This window comes from Musa acuminata, chromosome BXJ2-7 (genome assembly GCF_036884655.1).
Source record: "Musa acuminata AAA Group cultivar baxijiao chromosome BXJ2-7, Cavendish_Baxijiao_AAA, whole genome shotgun sequence".
NCBI lineage: Eukaryota > Viridiplantae > Streptophyta > Magnoliopsida > Zingiberales > Musaceae > Musa > Musa acuminata.
The window spans coordinates 2,431,029-2,455,840 of record NC_088344.1 but is presented as its reverse complement, the minus strand read 5'-3'; the positions used below and the strand labels follow the sequence as shown (position 1 = coordinate 2,455,840).

General features: G+C 36.2%; 1 protein-coding gene and 1 long non-coding RNA gene across 4 annotated transcripts; both read right to left on the bottom strand.

Annotated features, from left to right (window-relative positions):
* Positions 1-408: 408 nt before the first annotated feature.
* LOC135616596 (PHD finger protein ALFIN-LIKE 8-like) lies at positions 409-8,677 on the bottom strand. Of its 2 annotated transcripts, none has more exons than XM_065115948.1 (5): positions 8,404-8,677; positions 8,268-8,300; positions 3,444-3,672; positions 1,030-1,156; positions 409-945 (listed from the first exon to the last, which is right to left on the bottom strand). In XM_065115948.1, the coding sequence occupies exons 1-5, from the start codon at positions 8,495-8,497 to the stop codon at positions 670-672; spliced, it is 759 nt and encodes a 252-aa protein (XP_064972020.1). In that variant the 5' UTR covers positions 8,498-8,677; the 3' UTR covers positions 409-669. The 2 variants fall into 2 exon arrangements, with proteins under 2 accessions (XP_064972020.1, XP_064972019.1); XM_065115947.1 differs by having other exon boundaries at positions 409-948; positions 8,404-8,674.
* Positions 8,678-9,528: 851 nt separating this feature from the next.
* LOC135616595 (uncharacterized) lies at positions 9,529-17,539 on the bottom strand. 2 transcript variants are annotated; one of them, XR_010488404.1, is made up of 7 exons: positions 17,260-17,539; positions 15,555-15,600; positions 14,676-14,760; positions 12,985-13,195; positions 12,809-12,883; positions 11,783-11,831; positions 9,529-10,868 (listed from the first exon to the last, which is right to left on the bottom strand). It is a non-coding gene; the product is annotated as an uncharacterized LOC135616595 (long non-coding RNA). The 2 variants fall into 2 exon arrangements; XR_010488403.1 differs by having other exon boundaries at positions 9,532-12,883.
* Between the last annotated feature and the right edge of the window lie 7,273 nt (positions 17,540-24,812).

The window sequence follows — 24,812 nt, the reverse complement described above, 5'->3', positions numbered from 1 at the left end:
CACTGACCCAGTTCAAGAATAACCTCGTGAAAATAAAAGATTCCAAATTAATCACTAACTAAGACAAATAGAAACTAATTAATATATTATTACACAAGTGATAGGTATGTGTGAATAGGATATTATGTTCGAGTTTACTGTGTAAAAGTCACACACTTCTTTCAATTTTAAAAAATAAATCTTCTTTCAATTTAAAAAAACAAATGGAACTCTCACACTTCTTTCAGTTAAAAAAAAAAAAAAAAAAATCTAACTCTCACGAGATCCTTTTTCATCTAATTTTTCACCTTGCAACCACCAACACGATTGCGTATGATCAATCAATCGCAACCAAGGCGGCAAAACAATGATCCGCCAACCCATCTGGTGTCAGAAATCAGAAGAAATCATCAGTCGTGAAAGCCTCACTAAAACAAACACATCCTAATATAGTTTTCCTTCTAAAACAACACTTGGTCAAATCCGAGAGTCCCTACCTTACGTGACCAAGTTACATGTTGCAAATGGAGGTTGATCTAACACACAAGCCCTCGTGCAAATGGACACAGACAGCACCAATTAACTACAATCTGAACAAGGACACAGAAACAAAGTCTACAACCTACTTGCATGTCTGCTGTTTGCAAGGAACTGTTCTGGCGTAATGAAGAACTAGTAACACTTCTTGCTTCATACTCTGGCCCTCTTACTGGTGCTGCAACTGGGACACTTGTACTGCTTTATGTGCTCGGCTCGGGCAGGTGTGATCTTGACGCACTTTCCATGAAACCACTTTTCACATACGTCACAGCATATCCAGAACTCGTCGTTAGCATAATTGTCACCGCATGCACCGCATAAAGTGTTCTCGTGGTCCTCTTCATCTTCTTCGTCCTCTGCACCACTATCCTCATCTTCTTTTGGAGGCATCTTTGAAACCTTGGCCTGGGGCTCGGCCGGTCTGGACTGCTGAACCCACGTAGGAAAGTAACAATTAAGAATAAATGGATAAATTAAAAAGCAATGGAAGGAAATAACATGAGAACTTACCGTCTTGGAGTTCGACTTGTTCTTGCTGTTGCTATTCGAGGTCTTTTCCTTGGACTGTTTCTTGGTTGTTCCAGTTACAACTTCATATATGGTAGGGAGATTGTTAATCATATTGAAAAGTCGCCTCCTGTAGTAGTCACAACATCAAGGATAACTGATATGAATTACATATGTATATATATGCACATTGTTGATTCCGATGACTATACGAGTATTCTAAATTTAAAATACTTGATAGAAACTGTTAGCTTCAAGAAGACAGTAATAACTCCATTCACAGAAAGCAATTATTAGCCATTAAAGCTCTTTGCCAAAATAGAGTTTATTCTTACAGCACTTATTGTTTGCAAAAGAGGTCAGGTAAAGATAGCATATCTGATCAAGATTTGGAAATTATTGCATGTACATGCCTTCACTACAAAACAAAATAAAGGAAATAAAAATAAAGCTCTCATCATGACTATCAATAACAGCCACTTGAGGCAAGTTTTGCAGCAAGTCAATAGTGACTTATAAGCACTTAAGTCAACATAAAGAAAATAAATAACAGAAGAACTGACCTCTGTATGTGGATCTTTCTTTTTCAAAGTAATATTCCTCCTTGCCAGCATTTATTGAATTTGAGAAGAAAAGTTAAAAATTGGATAATATTAACTAGTAGTATCAAAATTGTTAGTACTTCAAGGGTCTATTTCATGCTACAGGGATATGCAAACTAATAAATCTCCTTGTCAGTCTTAAGAGACTGATAAGTTCACTAATGTGGGAATGAAGACATGGATGGGATGGCTTCTCATCGAATAAAGCACAACGCTAAAGCAAATTATTCATCAATCTCTCTATCCAAGGTTCTTAATTTCGGTCCGTACCGATGTACCAAACCCTGCTCGGTACGGTGGTACGCATCGAGGCATACCGATGGTATGCCGAGGTGTACCAGCGATATGCCCAAAAAGAGCTGAAAAACCTCCAAAAATACTTGGAGGTAACAGTCCAACAATACCGAGATGTACCGATCGATATGCCTCGATAACGATCAAAATTCGCAACGTACTAACCAATACACCTTGATAATGGTCGAAATCCGAGACATATCAACCGGTACACCTCGATATCGATCGGATTTCGACCATTACCGTCGGGTACAAACCTCGTATCACTCGATACGGGGTCAAAACACTAGTGCCGCCCGGTAGAGGGTGGTCCGCGTATCGATATCCTCTTGGACCAATACGTACCACCCATACCAAGCAGTACACATCGAAATTGAGAACCCTGTCTCTATCTCAATGGTCCAAAAAGAAGCTTTTGGAGGGATTTAGCTAATACCTAAGATCACACTACACAAAATTGCACAAAATGAAACTACACAATGAACCAACCAACCTTATAAGTTTGCCACATATAATAGATTTAGACTAATTAGCATAACCATCACCATGAGCAACAAACTCATGATATACGAGATGGTTAACTAGCATTTAGAAGATAAAAATATTAGTTGCAAAGTTTATAAATCAGAATAAGACAAACTACAGGGTAGATTCTTGGAACATATACAACATATGACTGTTTTTGGCCAAATTGTAAAGAAAATTTTATTACATTTAATAATATGAAACAAATGCAGTTTCTAATGAGTTATAGTGATATCGTGAACAGTAAACAATTATTATAAGAATATTAAGGAAGAGAAAGAACATTAACCACAGGAAAAAAATCCTGGATGTCATACAAATTCAAGCAAAACATGAACATAACTATAAACAATAGTTTTCAAGGGCCTCACTTAATGGTTCCCATAGTCTTTAAGGATGCATTTGTATTGACATTGAAGTAACTAGCTTGTATTATTCTAGCCCAGCTTTCTAACATTAACCCTGTTTCTGGTTTGGTGACCTAAATGGCATATTAGCTGGATTAACAAAAAAATGTGACTCTTTTAAGCCACAATTTACTGGGTTGTATTATCCCACATCATCCAAATTAAACTCCTTTGACTGGATTACTAAGACGAGCAGTTGCCAGTTAAACCAATACCCACAATCTTCACTTTCCATATCCCCAAAACAAACATAACTAAGAAACTTCAGCTTACTTGAAGATGTTAGGGGAAAACAACAATGCGCTTCTGTTTTCAATAATCCTCATCCATGATGTTTCATCAGCAGCAAGTCCTCCCAGTTGTATACAAAACACATGACAGCTGCATGTTACTGCCTATAGCTTGCCAATTGCCATAAAAGAATGAAAATTTAACCAAGAACTAATATGCAATTAAACATGCAGTATCTCATAATTAAGCCTAACAGACTGATAATGTTCAGAACTTGCAAACAAGAACATAATAACAAAAAAGGATAATTGCATCAGTGTTTAGGTGATTTACCACAGCTCCACTCAGATAACATTACCTTGACTCCTTATCAAATCCAAAACGTGCCCCAAAATAGAAGGCAACAGAAAGTAACCATGCATCACTGTGGACGGCAACTAAAGCAAGCCAGTCCTTTTCTTCCATGCCATCTCTAGCAAAGTTAATTCCCAAGGCTGGCTCAGGAAGTTCTGGAGGTACTTCCTCTGCAGGCAAGGTTACTTCCCAAGTCTCTGTAGGAAGCCCATAGAGACATAAGTTCTCTTTCTCTGCCAAAAAAAAGGGAAAAACAACAATTATCAGCAGTCACATTTAACACTTGATTAACATACAAAAGGGGATCAAAGAATATAGCACCCTGCATGACCCCATCACAAAGCTCTTCTACAGATCTGTGCTGAAAGTTGATATTGATATACCATACAACATGGCCCATAGTTGTAGAAAACACATCTCAAATACTACAGGACTACACATGTAAAGGAAACCAAGGTTACATTTGGTAATTTAGAGATAGACATGTGATTGTTAGGATCGTCAAGTTTATCAAAACTAAAAAAAAGTCTATTAAGGAAAAATTATTAGCCTTAGGTAACATGGATTTTACTCAAACTTACACCTTTTACTTCAATTTTGCTAAGGACCTAAAGTCATCATGATCATTCATGAAGCCCCATTAAGATCATGTAATATTTATAGAAGCAGTAATGACAAGTTTTGACAAAGATGATATCAATTATAAAGGTGTTTCCCTTTTTTGGAATTGACACCAAAAAAATATCCTTGAGAGAGCCACAATCAGGTGATGGTAAATTATAGTTGCTATGCATGCTATAACAGCATATTTTTGTATTTTGTTAAAAAAACTCAGAGTAGTGTACTTAAATGTTATGAAAATAACATACAAAAATAGAAACAAGGTCACACTTACAAAGTTATGCCCAAAGTTGTTGGGAAACCCATTTTCCAACAACTTTGCATTTTCCTTGGAAAGAATCTTAGAAAAACTAATTACATTCTCTTTTCAAGGCCTATGAGAGACTGGACACTCATCCAATCCAACCCATAACAGGATCCCATAGTTAACAAAGAACCCATGACTGACATTATGGTTTGCAACATAATTAACAGCTTGGGACAGAATCCACGTGTCACAAACCCAGTTTCTGACTAAGCTTATGGTTTGCAACATAAAAAAGTTTGGTATCTAGACACCACTAACATAGATTGACCAAATTAATTATTGGATCAGAAAATCTTAAATGCATGCATTTGGTTTGCATGTCAATCATATCATGTTTGGTTAAACTTGTGAGTCAACCATGTAATTGTGGAATAATCGTGCTAATTGTGAGGGTTCAAAACGAAAAGGAATTAGAATAAAAGGGGAAAACAAGTTAAAAAATTGAAATCAGAAACCAAAAATACCATCATCTTAATTTCTGTTAGACAAACCCATTGTAGATGATGCTACAACATCCAATGACTTCCACTTTTGTATTTAATTCAACCACATATACTCCTAATCAAGAATGCCTAGAGCCTCTGGAACTAGAAACTGTTTTGAGGACACTTATCTGAACTAGAGTTTTCTATACGTACCCACTAACCTTTATGATAGCCATAAAAGTAATCAAAAAAATATATTAAAATAACAAAAATTAAATGGCCAAGACATGATTGGCCATAACCAGGACACTAAATCTGGAACAGTGCTGGTCATTTCATCAACATGTCGCTGTACTAAACTCGTCCATGAGATCTTCCAAAGGTCACAAATTTTGGTTCAACTTTAACTTAGCTCTGGACTATGAATAGAATTCCAACAACCGAACTTCAAGAATTATTTATATCAAGATACATAATGGTGCAATGATCATCTAATGTAGAGGGGATTCAAACATGTCAAAGATTGCAATCTTCCCAAGAGTCAACCTGATCCATATGACTTGGTCAAGCCTATCAGCCACAATGGAAAAGGCACAGGCTCAGGCAGCCAACAATAATTATAATGCCCCCAGACTGCATGGGATAGCTAGGAGACCTCCGGTCATTTTTTAAGCTATGATAAAACTGCCCAAAATTGAATAAGGAATTTAAGTCATAAGAAGATGAGGATTTATCATGAGAGGTTGCTGTTTGACTATAAGATAAAATCAGGCTTCATGTTGAGCTAATCAATCAAGCATCAACCTCATAAAACATATCTCAGCTTCTTGAAGAGTGGATCATTAATGACAATTTCAAAATTACATCTTCCGGATGTGGGTCTTTCTTTTGATCTTTTTGGCTAGATCTTTTTATTCTATGTACCTTGAGAATAATGTCTGAGATGCTACCCAAAGCTCACTCCAATAGAGAGGATTGATAAAAACTGAGTCCGAATCACAAATTAAAGTGCTCCAAAATGGGATCCCAACTAGCTCCTGATATTTCCATATGGTCAATTTGCCTGATATAAGCTTAAAATTTCCCAAATTTTGAATATCAGCCCCATGTATGTTTTTAGCATTTGAATGACTTGTATTGGCCAAAACAAAACCGGAACTACCAGAACCCTAACAAATCATCAAAAAACATGACAGAATTCCCAGTACTTTTTTCAAAAAAAATGTATCCCTCCATCTATATTAACCTTGACTCTATCTAGAATTGTTGTGGCCGAGGAGAAGGCGAGGACAACAAGAGGGGAGCAATCGGAGGAGGAAGAGGGCTGTTGGAGTCCAGGTTCGCTCGGCGGGGAGAGGGAACAGGTGATGGTGGAGGAGACGGTGAGGACAACGAGTGGGGAGCTTTCTGGAGAGGAGGCAAAGGAAGAGGGAGAGGGGGGTTGTCGGGATTCGGGGAGGCTTGACAGGAAGAGGGAGGGGCCGATGACACAAGAGAAGAAACGATAATGGGAGGGGGGGGGAGAGAGAAAGAAAGAGTTGCCATGAGAAGAAAAGAGACACTTCGATAGAGAGTGGAGTCGACTATCCCTCCGCACAGAAGCCTCTCGCCATTAGAGAGGAAGACAACGCCATCGATTAGGTTTTCTAGGGGGAGAAATAAGGATTCTTGTGTGCGAGGGGGGAGGAGCGAGGGAAGGAATTGGGCTCACGCCTATATGGTTCGATTGAACCAAAATCAACAAACCACAACCAATTAGGCATAGTTCAGATTCGACTCAACAGAATTTGGTTGAGGCGTGCACCTCAACCGCCCGACGATAGGGCACAAACATGTGCCAAGGCGATGCTCAATTGAAGGCGCCTTGCCTGGACCAGTTACCAAGCACTCGACCCTCACCTCGTCTCGCCCAAGCACCTAAGTGAGCACTCGATGACTTCATTGGTTTTATATGATTTGGATCAATTTGGTATTATTTTGGTTAGGTGTCTAAGTAACTAGATGTTTAAATCCATGAAGGTAGGACTAATCTAAGAATATATATGGTTCTTAATAGATAGTATTTAATAAAATTAGATTTGAACAAGAATTCTATCCATTTTTTGCTAACTTAGGTCACATGCAAGCAAGTAATAAATGGAAGCATTGGCCTCCTTAGTAATAAGTTTATATGGAAAAAATACTAAGGTTAGTATCTATCGATAATGGGCATCTATCTTCATTTTCTCCTGTTCCTCATCTCTAGTCGAGCATTGGCTTCCCTCCTACCTCCACCCCTTTTTCATCTCTCTTACTACTCAACCAACTACTTGTGTTAGTTGCTGAAATCTAGTACCACAAAACAAAATCCTGAAGAACTGCTATAATACAGTTACAAGCTGCAAAGCTTTTCGGCATCAAATCTGACCTAAACAAGATAGATCTTAGCATCTGCACAGTAAAACAAATTTAGTTGCACCTATTCACTTTAAGACCCACAGAAGCCTCAGATATGCAGATCCATCTACAATTTGAAACATTTCCTCCCCCTGGTTCACAAAAGAGTTCTCAAGCTGCATCAGCTTTCTTTAGGGAACAATATACAATGTCTTTCCATCTCTTGTGCTCTGTCACAATGACAGAAAATCAGCATCACCATTAAGAATCACTAGATTTTTCAAATCTGATGGATCCCAACCACATATATTCAGTGTTCTGCATGAGCTGCCTCCAACTTTGATCTAGTTAATTTATCAATCACCCACCCCAACCCCCCCCCAAACGACAACAAGCAAATTTAATCACAGGTAATGAGATCTTATCCTCTGACTACGAGATTTACAAATGAGAAAAGAAAGAAAAAAGAGAAGGAGAAGGTGAAAAGGAATAAAGGAAAAAAGAAGGAAGAGGGAAACATCATGCCTGGTCCTCATTGCTTGCCACATGTATGTTGTCACAGATAATAACCCAACTAGCTATCTAGAAAAATAGTGGCAGAGAGAGATTGCATTGAGTTTACATGCTTCTGCATGCATAACAAAGAGAAGGGTGGTCAAGAATTAGAGACTCGGTTCATAATCAGACCCAAGCAATCCTGCAAACCTCAAGATAATTCCAGCACCCAACCACTACCCTAACCTGATTCATAAATGTAGCGTTCCCAAACATAATAAATTTCTGGTCAAAGTTGGAATTTTCCATCATACAACGGAAGGATTTAACTAGTACATGACTACTGGACATAATTTTTTCACAAGAAACTACGGTTTGAATGAGAAGTAGCTTTCACGGATTACAGGAGACACATTGCAAGACAAGGACACACTCCCAATAGCCAAAGACCAAAAGAGAAAACCAAAATAAGATTCCGTTGATAATCCATCACCAAAATATCTAATAAATGCAAGGAGAAAACTGTGGAACTAAAAGAACATACTACCCACAGGCGTCGCGTAAGCAAAGAGAGGAACACCAAGAAAGAGGTAAAACCTTTTACCTGGATCGCACTGCTGATAGAACTTCTCGACATCTGCATCACCGCCAGAAGCAAGATAACACGTCAAAATCGAGAAGCCACAACAACGACTCAAGAAAATCAGTGAAAGCAAAAAAACAATATTGCGATTAGACACCAGTCGTGAGCGCCTTGATCATGCCAGCTCTTCGACCTCTGAAGTCGCGGAAGACATCCTCGGCGGTGCGAAAAGGCCCTCCGCCCGCGTCCATCGCTCGGCACGACTACAAGCCCGGAGGAAGGGAATCGAGCAGGACCCGGCCTCGAAGACGACGGAGAACGGGGTCGACGGAGGGGGAAGAGGCTTAGGGCCTTGGATTCATCGGGGGCAGAGATTGGATTAGGGTTGAAGACTTCGAGCGGTGGGCGGGATTCAAATCCCCGCTCAATCACGAGCGAGAGGGTTTTATTTCGAGTTATGGATTTTAATATTAATATAATTATATTATTGTTTGGAATGGGATTTGGCGTCCGATTCCATATCGACTCCGATTCGTCCAATTTGGCTATGCTATTTCATCCCAAATAATAATAATAATAATAATAGATAGTGCCTCTTTACTAAGTGGGACCGATGTCGCTAGATCACGAGGTGGCGTAATACGTCATCAATGGGAAAGCAGGTAAGTCGCCGGGCAACGTCCAAACGAGTAGGAATATATAATATTGCTTCGGTGGAGCAAATATATTTTTGGTACCGTTTGCTAGAGTACCTTCATTGTCACTGGAACAAGCAGCGAGCCCACGTGGGACCCGAGCGCTACATGGCAACTACTCAGGTCGGGACCACGTCGTGCCCACGGTGGCAAGTTACGCGGTTAGAAACAGCTGGTACGTAGCGGTGGTAACCCGGCTCAGCTACCAGCCTTGTCTTCCTAGACCTCTGCGGGGTCCAGCATGTGGTTAGCCTTGTCTTCCTAGACCTCTCTGTGGTACAAAGCATTTTTAGCTTTTTTTTTTTTCTACATATCCATCCTTTCATCGTTCAGAAAATTTGCCTCTCCAAAATTTAATAATATTTTTTTAAAATTTAAATTATATATATATATATACATGATAAGTTTTTGAAAAAAAATTCACCTTTGAGAAATCCCACAAAGCATCCGTTTGTTATTTGAAAAAAATAATTTACTCTTATGTCCATCGGATCTGTATTCGCTTCCGTCTTATACTATCCTTGCGTCACCCCCTCTCGTCTTGTCCCATCAAACTTATTGTCATATCTACAAATCACATTAGACTCACCTAATCATTGTGCAAGGAAGGAAAGGGCATTAAGACGATAGCCTCATATAAGGAAAGAGAGAAGTCGTTGTTACCCTCACACGAGGAAGGAGAGGATGCAACGACAATAGCCCTCGTACACAAGAGAGGGTCCAACAAGATTCGCAAAGGCAATGGCAATCCTCGTCGTCCTCGCCCGCAAGAAAGGGTCCAATGAGGTCACCGTCATTACTGACTGTATAAAGGCAAAGGTGATAGGTTCAACGGAAGCCAAGGGTAAAAGCGACAACATATCTGGTAAGGATCTGGTAAGGCAAAAAGGAGGAGAGACAACGGTGAATGCAACATATGACAAGGGTGTAAGATAGAGATCTGATAATGGTTCAAGGTAAAATGATTATTTATATTAAAAAAAATACTCTATAAAAAATTTTGAAAATTGAGAAGCTTTATAAAAATTTATCAAAGATAGAGGATTGTTTCAAAAAAAAAAATATATATATATATATGCAAATTTACCAGAAAATCCAGTATAAAATGACAACTACGAGGTTCTTTTCTCTACCTAAAAGCAGTTGCTATTTTAGGGTTAAGCAGAAAAATACTTGAGATTGATGGCATCTATCCTCCTAAATGATGTACCTATGCACACTTGACATCAAAATGGAATCCCAAGGTGTTTCTTTCTGAGACATCCTGGTGATAAATCTCATATTTGAATCCATGGGAGCAATCTAATATGCAATTTAATGTAATGAAAATTCCAGTTAAAAAGAATTATAAAATCCAAAGGTGATGCATTTGTGGTTTCTGAATCTGGAAACTATATACAAGCTTAGAAACTATGATATGTGTTCAATGTAAGATGATTTGGTGCATGCACTTCAATAGTCTAACTTAGAAAGCAATTTATCCTCTCCTATGCATGAGACAAAAAAAAAAAGCATGATATCCACAGCATCCAACACAACTCTGAAGCATGATTCTCTTTAAGCAACAGGTTTGTTTTGACCAATGAAACAAAAGAGTGGACAAACTGACAAAGAATGCAACGAACACAGGAGAGAACCATCATTCTTCTAAAGCATAATCCATCTCCGATACAACCTTGACAACAGTGAAACACATCAAAAACAATGAATCTTACTGTACAATGCTAACTTAATAGTTATGTTATGTTCAGGGAGAATATATTCAAGAAGCACATATCATCATTGCAGATCCATTCAATTTCAAATAGAATGCTATATTGATATGATCATATGATAAAAAATACTGAGATGAGAACTTTCCTGTCATATACCCTGGATGCAGTCATCATTCTTCAGCAGCACTTAGATCTATGCTGAGATCAAAAGTCTGTAAAAAGAAAATAACATTTAGGACATTGTACAATGTTTCTATAATTTTCCATAATACAAAACCCTGCAATTATCACTTCAGGAATTGATGTTGCACCAAAAAAACCATACAATTGAGCTCTACAAGGAAATCTCGATATAAGAAAAAAGTATACAACATCAAAAAATTTGTAAATATGAGGAATTGCTACAGTGTGGCCTGACCTCTGACCAATCCTTGCAACAAATACTCATGGATTCAACCTTGGATGAAGTTTTTGGAATCAACTCTGACATCACCCACATTCTATGATTCGGACAACCGTCTGATATTAACCAGTTGGTGGTTGGACGATTGGACCGTGTTTTGGTGAGGATAAGTATGTGACCTTTTACATTTACCCATGACCTATTAATAAGCATACAAGGAAAAGAACATATGTAAAACATAAAAATTCTAAAGTTAGCATACAAGGTCAATCATACATGAGAGTTTGAGACCGAGAATAAAAACTTCGATATTCACAAGTTGAGTAGAAGATGCATCATCCTCCCCCTACTGATACCAAAACCTAATTTGCGGTGCCTTAGGAGGCGGTTATGGTGAATATTGTTCCTTCAGCATATAATATTGGTAGATATTACAATGCATGATATGTGATGCCTCAGGAAGTGCCTGTGTCTAGAGATCAATAGCATCAATTTATGGAACCCAGGAATAGTATTGCTCTCAATATATGATATTAGTCAACATTGTCAATACATGATAGAAGCTAATCAATAGGTAAACTACATATTGCAACATAATATGTTGCTACACCTAGTAGAGGCGGGAAAGGGAGCTATGATGCTGATAATTCAAAATTCCAGATTCTGATCCACTTTTGCAATACATTATAAAATGAAATTTGATGGATACAGTGAACCTCTTACCTCATCGAGCAGTGGATCATCCTGGTAGTAGATCGTGTAGCATTGCAAACTAACAAAAATGAAATGATATTATCAATTTGAACTAAAACTTATAGGGTTTCTCAAGCTTTGATCTTGTAATGAAATGAAGAGTGCAGGAGATAGCATAAAAGCTTGAAATAAGGCTATAGAGGCTTAAAATGAGACTCCCTTGGCTGAAAATGTCAGCAAAGAGACCTTTTAAAACAATGGAATGATGTTAAGCAGCAGGTTTAAGCCCATAGTAATCCCTACTGATGGAGGCTATGATTCAGGATCGGATTGGTAAATATTTGATCTCTCTCCCTCTCCAATACTAATGGCTTGGGTTGCTCAAGTTGTTCTTGTAGGCCTAGTCCATAAAAACTCTAGTGACAGAATTTTAGTTAACAAGAAGCAGATAATAAGGAAAAGGATCGAGCCACAAACATCCTACCAGCAATTTATCATGTTAGGGAAAAAAAGAATCATTGCTCACGAAAAATAAATTTGGTGAAAAATGTAATACTTAACAGGAGAATATAAGGAATAAGGCCATAATAAAGGAGGTTGAATACAAAATGCCAATAATACTGTCTGCTAGATACATTATTGCCATAACTTATAGTCTTATATAACATGGACAAACAGATGTAAAATGCCACAAACAACAAGAGCTAACCAGCATAAAATCAAAACTTGAACCAGGCAGTAGCCATATACCTCCTAAGTGTCGAATCCCAAAATAACCCGAGAAGGTATCATTAAGTATGGTAATGTGGGAACCAGATTCTAGATTGACTACTTGGTCCTAGAAGTTCACCTCAGAATGAAAAAGTCAAAATGATCAAGTATGCAAGTTGTAAATATATTTTAGATTGCCGAGAGTTGGAAAGTGCCATACACAGAGGTAGTACACTAAAAATATAAATAGTGACTGCCTAACTTGATACATGGATATTTTTACTATGGATGAAAAAAGGAGAATGTCAAGGGAAGTCGGATTGAAAAGCACAAAAAAGATGTTACCCTTCCAGTGATCTTGGTATACATAGAAAGAACATCCACAACAGTTGATTCAAAATGACTTGTAGCATCATAGCTCTGCCAGATAGTAGAATTGTCAATGTTCTTCTAGAAAAATGAGCATAAAATATATTATTTTTTTGGTAATTGTAACTACATATAATATCAGTGAGACTTACAGTTGAAATGAAGCAATTATCAAGTGAAGGGTCGTTGACTGGTTCATATCCGTCATAAGTATCAAAAAATGATTCATCTACTCGTCCCAGAAGATCAATTCCTGGCTTTAGTTCTATATCTGGATGGTCAGTCTCAGCTTCAGTTGAGACAAAAGCAATGAACTTCCATTTTGGGACAACATTGTGGGAATAAGAACAGCAGAAAAGATACCTGTTAAAACACAAGGACATTGTGACAATGTTAGGTTTTGCAAAAAATAGACAAATTTTCCTTTTTGTAACAACTTAATGCATAAGCAGTTATTCTATCTCAGAACTCAACAAAAATGTTTTGAGCATCAACAGAAATAAAAAGAATGATGTTCCCCTTAAATTGCCTAAAAACTATTTCCTGCTCAAATACAGTTTTTCATTTATAAAAAAATTGATAAAAAGCTGAAGAAAATATATAACCATATCATCAATCTTTCAGTTACAAGGATGATTACAGATCCTGTATCGTTGGCAGAGAAGGCCAGCTCTGCAGATGAAGGTTTGACCAGATAAGATAAAAGGGAAAGGCAGTGGCAAAAATTTAATTGCAAAAACTATCAGGATCAGGAACCAAAGAATCCTTTCATTTATTATTTGCCTCATAGCTGAAAGAATTACAAGCTAGAACTGCAAATCAATTTCCTTCAGAGAATCAGAAATAGTGACCAGTTAACAATTCATCACTTTGACGCGAATCAGTCCCCATTGTTTTCAAACTAAATTGAAATGTTCTGTTAAGCACAGGTTTCTAACAATTCAGAACTTTATCTTTTCCAGATTTTTTTTTTTAACTAACTTAAAAACCAGACACAAATGAGTAAAGGCCATTAGTGTATTCATTAAATAGAAAGCACTGAATAATTTATTTTTAATTGATTTATAATCTATCAAAAAAACTTTGGTACTTATATAAGTACGTCAAACTTCAAAATGCAAAATTTTCACAATGAACTAAATGCAAACTCTTCCATCCTGAATTCACTTCATGGATTGTTACTAATAAAATCAACATTATTCTGTTTAATATTTTAAAAAAACAACATTCTTTTTACACTGACCTGCAAGAGTATTTTTATATCAAGTTAATATCACATAGCATTTGTACTGAGATTTAGCCAATCGGGATCATATCTCTGATTCAACAGTGTCAGACATGAAAGCTATATTTCAGTGTATTTTTACTTTTGTTTATAGTAAAATATAGTGTGCCAGCTTTTCTTTATAAGAAATGATAAGCTTTAATTCATCTCCTTATAACAATATCATTAGTTAGAAATTAAAGTATGTAATATGTTCAGTCTAGTATCCTCAGCACCCTTCTATTTAATTTAATAAAATAGCTTGTCAAGGTGACAAGTTTGAACATCAAACCTTGATGTAAATCTCATGAAATACCTGCTTATGATATTTTGATCTAGTTTTGGATAATTCCACCAAAAAAGAAAAAAACATAGCAATAACATCAACTAACAAAATCAAATGCTCTACAAATAGCACAAACTGCTCATCTCTTTTTGATGATGATCAATCACTTTGTGAATGTTATGACTAGTTCTATTGAGTCAAATAATTTAAGAAAATAGTATTCACTCATACAGAGTAAACATACTACAGTGATTTTACATATCGAGAGTTGAATGAGAAGAAGATGAACAAACCTTTGGAATCATGTCAACATTGTAATCTCTGCTGGAACCCAAAAGTGCTGGGGGGCTTATCACTGCCCCTAAACCTTTTCCAGAGCTGTGCAAAAGATTGTGTAAGCTTGAATAGGATGATAAAGGAAGTTCAGTATGACAATATTGCTCACTTGAACTTGAAAAAAAATGTAACATGTTTCAGAACAAAGATGAAAAATAATAGTTTGATCTAGTCAAATTTCCATGCATTTCTCAAGGAAAAAAATAATGAATTGACGGATGAGTATAAATATTAGAGCAGTTGTAAACAAGTTTTGTTAAGTGGAACTGTAATGAAGAACCACAAAAATTCTTTAGTTTATTCACACTGTATTGCTCCTACAAAATAAAAAAGACCAAGAAATCAAAGACTGTAGAAGTACACTGTCAAAAGCTAATCTGATCTCTTTTCCCTTCATCTCTCAAGGGCAAAAGTAATGAGGCAAAAGTAATGACAGTTTTATGGTTTTCCTAACACTTCGCTTATAATGGTTGGAATAACAAAGGATTGCCATGTGGCATGGGGCATGCCAATACATTTCTGGCATGGCACATTTTTATACCGTGCCAATCAGCACCACCATGTGCTGGTCAGCATAGGATAAATTTTCATCTAGCCATAAAATGGCACTCCAACTTGGCTTGGCATGGCATGATCACTAAATGCTATGACACATTTCAACCCATGCAAACACATGTTGATTGACCTGACAATACTGAGGCCTAATACAGTGTTGTTATGCTAATATATTTGTCATGAGGAAGTGTAGTGGGAACCCATAGAACAAATAGCATGTCCACTCACAAGCAAGCAAAACACACATGCACAATGGATTGTTCTCTGTTTATGTTTCTTGCCTGGATGAGATTGAGTGAGGTCGACTCTCCTCCATAGTAATCATTCCTGTCCATGTGTAGGACCCGAAACATTTTGGCAAGCAAAAGAAACTCATTAGAGAACAACTGAAATACAGATTTACAGCATATTGCATGTGCAAATTTAAAAATATTTCCACTAATACTCATAATAACATCTCCAGTGATCATCACATAAGTATCTAGACAGGTCCTAAAACTAGTTGGTACAGTACGAATGCATTTGTCAAAAGCAAAGCCAAGAGAAAAAAAAAAAAGCAAAAGAATAATATGAATATGCAAACACTTAGCGTTCTTTTTTCTTTGAATCCCTGTTGCAATAAATTACATTAAGCAATGGATTCATGAATCAACAACAACAAAGCTGTAAGCAACAGAATCATGAATGGCCAACCAAAAATACATTAATAATTCCGCATAAGAAAATTGTAAAAATATGAATACTGAAAATGAAGATAAAGGATGGTCGTAGTTTGACGTCCATATTTATGTAAACAATAGCCGTTGGATATATTTACACATATGTCCTCTGTTATTTTCTTTTATTCAGGTTGCAAAAGAGAGCATGTTAAGCAATCCTAAGAATACTTCCTCTAAAAAAAATGTATGGATATGGACACTGCAAATAAAAATGCAGGAAAGATTCCTGGAGAAAAAACAGTTTAGTGTCAATATCGATTTAGCCCACTGAGAATACTAGGACGAAAATACACTTTAGCACACTTATAAAACTTTTTTTTGCAAGCCTTAAGTTCTAAATTTAGGGAGAAAAAAAGAAAAGAAACACTTGAATTGAGGTTATTCTTAATGCATCACATTCATAGAGGTGAATATATTAACACGTGATAGAATAAAGACAGGCCTCAGATGAGTCTAGGCTGAATTGGCAATGATTTTTGGTGGGAATATTTTTAATTAATTGGATTAGATGGTAAGAGAAGGAAGGAAAAAGAGGATGGAAACAAAAGGAAGAATAAGAGAAAGAGGAGTTACTGGTGTTAACTGAAGAACAAAAACTGGAAGAATAAGAGGAAGAAGAAAACTTAATCTCATACTGAAATGGTAAGTCCCAAGTTCATCTGTCACTTCTCTGGTGCGAATTGCAGCATTGGCTATTATTCAACACGTAGCTGTATTCAAAATCCTGGTTGATACATATTCCGGCCTACATGTTGTTCGACCTAGTACTACATCGACACGATAACAGTATAACAGAAACTAACTACAAGCATATAATGATCTATCATTAGGGCATAAAAGTTAGAAATCTATAATCCAATTCTAATTCATAAAGGCATAAACTCTACTAAACCAACGACTAATTGAAATCACATTCCTACTCAAAGAGGAAACACATCAAAAACTCAACAAGCTTTCATCCATTTCTAGATCTTGAATTAAAATCATGTGAATCATGATCGTAACAAGGACAACCAATCGGTACGACAGACCAAAATGCGGCCTTTCATGGACAATCGTGATATATGCCATATTAAAATCGAAACAAGTACAAAGAATAAGACTTCAAAAACTCGGCACGCAGGTCGAAAACGAAATTTTGTCGCAAAACGGCCTCAAAGCAAGTCGATGAGCGAACTTAAAATCAAAAGCAGCAAATCGCGCCAAGCGCAAAACGAGAAGGACTATAACAAAAAGAGGCCAACAGAAGGGCGTGGCAAGAGAAAACCTTGAGGCCATCGACGGACGGCAGGCCGCTGAGGATGCATTCCTTGAGCCCAGTCCCTAGGACGATGACGTCGTACTCCTCATCCATAGCGAGAACGAGAGACCTGGGAGGGGGCCGGAAATCTTTCTGCGGGAGAATAGGAAGGAATCGAGGGAAAGGAGATGCTTTGCGGAAGAAGCGGTGAATGGAAGCAGACTCGATGGACTCCTTTCCCTCGAAAGAGGTCACACTGGTCTTCAAAGCCGACCAAGAACAAGAGAATTCAAATAAAATATTATAAATTAAATTACGTCGATGTATATATATATATATATATATATATATATATATATATATATATATGTATAAAGATTTCTCAATCAGCATCTTCATTTTATTTGTTTCAAATGATATCTCTAATTTAAAAATGTCCAAACTCTCTCTTAAAAACATGTTCATCTGTTATTATTTATAATGTTTGGATCACTATAATGTTATAATGTTTTGGTCACCATAATAAAAACAATATAAAGCCTACTTGAAAATACTATAAATAAGTTAAATAAAATCAAAACACATTATAAATCATTTGATATATCATTATTCAAATATATATTTATAATAATTTAAGAATAATATCACCTAAATAAAAATAAAAAATTAATTTATTATAATATTTTTGCTACCATAATAGAAACATGTATTCGAAAACATTGTAAACGATCTAAATCAACTTCTAATCTCAATCAGACCAATTACAAGTATAAAAATATTACTTATAATATTTTTTAAATAATATTTATAATTTTTTACTATATTAATAAAAATATTATAAACGCTATCGAAAAACACGTAAATGAGTCAAATGAAAATCGTATAATAGTGAAAAAAATAAAAGAAAGATACTTTAAAAAATACATAAAATCTGATGAACATATGGCACTCATGTAGAGAAAATAAAAATATTATAAAATTTTATTTTATATTTTTATGATAATTTTATATAAAGAAACCAATTGAATGATAAATAAAGTTAAATTATTATTTTTAAACAATGTACTTTTATTAATATAAACTTATTGAGGTTTTTATGAAAAATTTTAATTTCTGTCAACATCTTTTTTGGTATAAAATATGATGAAAATATGTGCTAAAAAATATAAATGATAAACTCCCATAATTTCAAACTATATCATTTATGACTTTACGTTGTATTTTTTATTTTAACTGATTTTAGCACATATTTTCACTTGAAATATGATCTCCTTCTTGCCACTGCTTGTTGATTTTTCATTTGAAATGCTCTGAGAGCAGGAAGTGGATGGAGTTGCCTGAAACTATAAAAAATGGTTTGCAATCTGAAATCATAAAAAGAACATAATTACAAAGAGTCATTGTTTTGTGGATTGATTGTGGCATCATTCCTCACCTTTTTTATCTGAATTAATACAGATTTTTTAATGCACTTTGTCTGATCCAGCAAAGTCCTCTTTCTTCCACCTTCACATGCCAATGTGCAGTGTGAGCTCTGAAAGATCCCAACCTCTTATGTCAGTGTGCAGTGTCCTGTTTCTTCTGAAATATGCATAACATTCACAAAAAATATATATCAATCCCACCAGATCATGGTAACAATGCATCCCAAGTTCTACAGGAGCAAAGACCATAGAATTGAAATCCAAAGGAAGTTGGTCAGCAAGTCTCTGCCCATAATTTGCCCCCCAACTGTAGTGTAGACAGGAAATGAACATACATCTCCCTTGGGAGAAAAACCAGCAACATCCACAGGAAATGGCAAAACCATCAGCCATTCCTGCGGGAAGTTTAAATTTGCCCATGAAACTAAGAATATACATGTTTATTTGATCCTTCCAGAGTTCCACGTTGGCAGTCTTCTTCATTAGATTATTGAGCTTATTGGTGTTTATTCTGTGTATTTGCTAATGCATCAGCATTAGGCATCTCTTAGGTTACTTCATCGTTTCGACAAACAGGATTTGGAGTAACTCTGAGTCCAACAGATGACTTCAGCATGATAGGGCCTTCGAAACTGCTACTTCCAGTTTGAAATTTCCAACCAAAGCCTACAGAAAAAGGAAGGAAAAAGAATCCAATGCATGGAGTGTTGATGTCAAAATGAGGCAATCGTAAATCATATAAATCATGAAAAGGAAGTCATGTTTGTTGAATTCATACTGCAAACTGGCTTTACTAATGTCTCCAACCAAAAGCAACAAGGCAATCTAAGCTGCAAGGATCACAGGTTTCCTCAGAGGCTTGTTACATGGGATCATGAAGGCAGAGAATTCGATTTAGTCAAGAGATTTGGACATTATTTCAAGGTATTTCTTCAGGTAGAACTTGCTTGGGACCAAGAAAGAGCATTTGTTTGTCTCTCTATTGAACCTGGAGATGAAGATGCAAGTAGGCTAAGCAAAAACACAGTGATGGTTTTTGATTCCTTGATCAAATGAAGATGGATGTGGTCCTCTTGGCTTCTGTTTTGGTCATTTTTAATGACCCTCAAATCTCCTCGAAAGATTAATCTTTTTGTCTGCTATGTTCAGTTTCATCTCTGAATGTAGGAAAGTCATCAGAAAGCTTTAGAACCTTTTGCACCACACTATTTTATGTCATCTGTCATTTGAATTGTTGGGTGGCACATTCATGTAGAAAAAGATAGATAAAGTAGTGGCAAGTGGAAGTGTTCAAAATGTGAGGCATGGCAATACTTTAGATGATTGAATATGAAGAAACAGAGATTGTGATCAATGAAGGTCAGTTAAAAGTGCCCCCATATGCACCTTCCTGGAAGGTAAGATTAGTTGACCAAGAACTGTTCATGCACAACTGGTGCAGAAACAAACAGCTTTGCTCCACAAAGGAGCCAACTTAGACTGCCATCCTCTGAAGGCTCCATTTCTTGACCCACCAACTCATGGAGACACTTATTTCTACAAAGCAATGATGCTGAAGAGAACTGTCTTGAAAGTGACAAGTCCACTTCAAACATGACAAGATTAAAAGCTATAACATGAATACAACAGTTCATACAGTGTAGATAGTGTCCAAAAACATCTGTTTGTATGATTGGATATTTTTATTTTAGAGTATAAAGAAAAAAGAAAGATCAAAACTGCAACTCAATCCTTCAAATTTCTGTTTCTTCTGATAATATTTTAAATATTTTTTCTACCAAATATGCAAGCCTAATCCAGTTTTGATAAGTATGATTATATATGACAAGTGGTTGACTGGTGCATTCTGTCATCTTTATTCTTAATATCTACTAACAGTGGGTGACAGGAAGATCTTTATCTTATTCAAACTTTTTGTTCTTGTCCGCATGAATGTATTGCCAGCCAAGACAAGATTCTCCTTCCATAATGATCCATGAGTCATCCACGAACCAAATTCACAAGAACCTTCGTAGAGATGAACTCCACAACGTTGCTCATCTTTCTTATAAGAGAGGTTTAGTAAAGCTTCCATTTCTACAGACCAAAGCGCTTCAAACACAAGAAAGAATGGAAGGATTGATCCCATACATCTACAGAGCAATAAAGAGAAGAAAGGCTCCCAGATACTACCGCTCGATGTCGACTGGTGCTTCGCAGTGGTTTGGCATCCCCAACACCAACAAGTTCCTGCGGCCAACACCGATCAAGCTCGGCAGCTTCCATGAAGACCAGAATGGCCACAGGAGGCAGTATTCATCGGAGGATTTCTCGGAGCCGCCTTTCTCGCCGGACAAGGCTGGCCCACATGGCCATTTGGTGAAGGAGACAAGGTTTGGGAGCAGCCGCTTCCTCGCATGCATTACTGGTGCGAATTAGGATCGACGGATGCAAGTAATTTATGTAGTGATATGAGGATTAGATCATGTCATTATAGTCTTTTAAGGAAGGTGAACAAATCAGAGAGGCTGTGTTTTCCTGATCAAACGTGAAGGAAAATAACAAGAGAATAAGAAGAAGAAGAAGAAAGCCTTCTTCTACCTACTCTGATATGAATCATGTCCTGTTGTCTCTCTCGAGAAATTAGCTGCAAAATTTGCAGACTTTTAACATATATCTTGCTTGTAAAAGGGAGAAATGCTCACACAATCGCGTTATTATTAAAGATATGATTGAATTCTCATAGTTTTAGCAGTTTTCTATCATACGCTGAGTTGATTTCTAGTTGTTGATATTAAGATCAACATTTGAGCAATTCAAGAAAATCTTTGTCTCGAGAGACTACCAAGTCAAAGAACTTGTGAGACAGCAAGCCAAGATCATAGATATGCATCACTATGTGGGAAGAATTATAAGCTTTTCTGAAAGGTATATGAGCTTTGCAGAGAACAATAACAAGAACCACTAGTAGATTTATTTTTCTATGTATGTTTTTGACAGCTGATGGTAGAATTATTTGCAACAGTTTGAAGAACATTAGAGCAAAACACATGCAGCTTGATGAATCTAACGATGAGAGGATCGACTGTAAAAGGTGAACGGAGCATGATTAATGAGGTCAAACTCTTGTTTTTGAAAGGTTGACTTGAGATCAAGAGATAACCTTTTAATTTAGGAAAGACACATCGAGATTGGTGCCACAAAAGGTGATCAAGTCATCGGACGGGATTAGAATTCTGACTCCATTTACGTTCGAACCAACAAAAGTCGGACTGGCCAAATCACTCACGACATTAGAGGATAACAAGATCAAATATAAATTAAAGCCTGGACAAAACTTGGCACCTCGAATGAAATTAATGGTACAAATCCCAAAATGAGAAATAAATATTACATAAATATAAATTAAATACCAGGTGAAATAAAAAGATAAATATAGATATTGATATATATATATATATATATATATATATATATATATATATAAAGAAAAGACCCATATCAATAATTATGATATTTCATATGGATAATTCCTAGTTAACTTGTTCATTCGCAGCAAAATATTTTCTTCGTATATCGGTAAAAAAACATATTTTTTTGGAGAGAGAGATTATTTTACCAATAGAGAGTCATAGGTATCTAACATATTCATACCTAAAGATTTTTCACAAAGTAGTGACAAAACGTATAACCAAGGTCTACCATACCAAATCGTACTGTCCGGTACAGGCAGTACATACCGCTCGTATCGAAATTTTGATTGTTATCGTCCGGCACCACTCGGTACCGCTCGGTACCATTCGGTAATGGTCGATTTCGACCGTTACCGCCCGATACCACTTGGTAACTGTCGAAATCGACCGTTACCACACTGTAGCAGTGCTATAGTGCTCCAACAGTCAATTTGACCATTGGAACCCTTTCTCCTCCTATTTAAACCATTCTTCTCTCCCTTATTTCATTATACTCTCTTAAACTCTATCTCAAACTTTTTTTTTTCTCTCATAAACTTTATAAAACAATGATATGTAAATTCAATTGAGGCTAATTTGGGAAGATTGAGAGGAAGGGGAAGGTAGTAGCATCAGTTGCATTGTTGGAAAGAATCGAATCGGGCGACGAGACACCTTCATAATCACATTCTTTTTCTCGCTCGGTCCAAAGACATGACAGCAACATGGACAATAGTGCCTCGACAGATGATGGCAGTGATGTCGAACAGTTATTGGTCTCGTCTATATAACTTGAGGGTGGTGAATAGACTAATGAGCAATATTTTATATATGCCACTCAAGATTCAGATCATGGAACTCGACAAGGTACTCGTCAAGTTTATGCGCTGAAAGGGAAGGGAAAGGGGAAGGTAATGGATGAATATGAACAAATACGACAATGCATACATGATATAGATACAGAAAGAGGCTCATCGTATTCACAACCATCGTATTATGGAGAATCATATGGGCAACAACAGTATGGTGATAGTTGGTCATCCTTCTCTGAGCAACAGCATGATACAGAATAGCACCAATATATGCCTCAAGAGCTGCCTCGGACAAATATGATTCATGACGATCAATCTACGATCAATACCATATTGATGCATCAATGGCATACGGTGTATCAATACACTATGTCATGGGATCAATTTTATGATTGAGTCCAACAAACGTATCATATTGATATATATCGGATCGAGAACCCCGATCCACCACCCATGGCGTGGAGGCCCGTCGTTCGTTTTGGTGGTAGAATCAACAATCAGTTATATCTAGATATGTGATTATTTAATTCATTTGAATTTTAGAGCTTATATTATAACAAAATAGTCTAACAATTCAACTGATTTTTTTATAGATATTTTAATCTATAACGGGCTGAAATACGAACCTCGAACAAGACTACTTCAAAGTCCGGAAAAAATATGTGATACTATTCTTACCTAATTTACATTGATTTTGCTAAACTTATACTATTACTATATTTATTCGTAACTTGAAAACCCTATCGTAGCTTTTTTTTTTTAATTTTTAAGTATTTTCGGAGGGTTAAATCGGTGAAATCAGGTGTACCGCTCGGTACACCGTACCGTACCGTGCCAAGCCCAGGTCGAAATATCGGTATGGTATGATATGATGAACCTTGCATATAACTTATACAAATCTTTCAATTTTCTAATTTGATCTGAGCTATTCATTCGTATAGTTATTTACTCGATCGCAGACATTTCTACAACACCTCTAATAGAGAAACAAAGAGTCAATTTTGGAAGAACTTTCAGCCTCTTTGATCTATCTAATTCAGAGGGAAGAAGAGGGAAGAACTTGCATCGGTATCTCAGTTTCAATTCAAACGTGAGTTTGATTCATACTCAATATTTTGAGAAATATTTACCATCCGAAAAGAAAAAAAAATTAAGTCTTTCTGTAAAGAAATACGTTGAGAAACGACAAATATATGGAACCTTTCAACGAGATAATGCATTTTCAAATCTCTCAAAATAGAATCTTTTCCAAACAAAATGAAATCTTTTCCAAACATATATACCATGGTTCTTTACTTTCGACATAGTATAAATATCTAAATTTCATCCTTTTAGATACTTTTTCAGACCCATTGTCGATACTAAGCAACAGTCACAAATTTGTATCCATTTTAAAATTTGTATCCATTTTTCATGATATTATACATGGATCATATATATATATATATATACATACATATATATATACATATATACATATATATATATATACATACATATATATATTTATGTATATATATATGTATATATATATAAAACACTTGTAAACTTATTGAAGTTATCATAAAAATTAAATTAAGCAAAAGAATAAATTGAGAAAAAAAAAGCAAAAAGAAAAACCCCTCAAAAGTTCTAAAATATGCATATAAGCCCTTGATACCCCATAGATGTTCTCCTTTGATTTTTATGATTGGTAAAATTAATTATAAAATGTCTATATATTTAATTTGCTTTAAATATGTGTTATACTCGTGTGCAGTGCATGTGCCAACGAACCCATCATAAAAACTCGTGTAAACGTGGAGATTTCTCATTGGATAGAATCTTGTCTCAAGTTCGAGTCCATGCTTCGCCAAATGACTAAATTGCCCCTTCGAGACTGTCATAACTAAAAACCCGCGTCATGTCCAAGT

Coding starts and splice junctions, on each gene's coding strand:
- LOC135616596 (XM_065115947.1), bottom strand. CDS start 8,497: ATGGACGCGGGCGGAGGGCCTTTTCGCACCGCCGAGGATGTCTTCCGC. Junction 1,157..3,443: donor GGATTTGATAAGGAGTCAAG/GTAATGTTATCT, acceptor TGACTACTACAG/GAGGCGACTTTTCAATATGA. Junction 949..1,029: donor ACAAGTCGAACTCCAAGACG/GTAAGTTCTCAT, acceptor ACGTGGGTTCAG/CAGTCCAGACCGGCCGAGCC.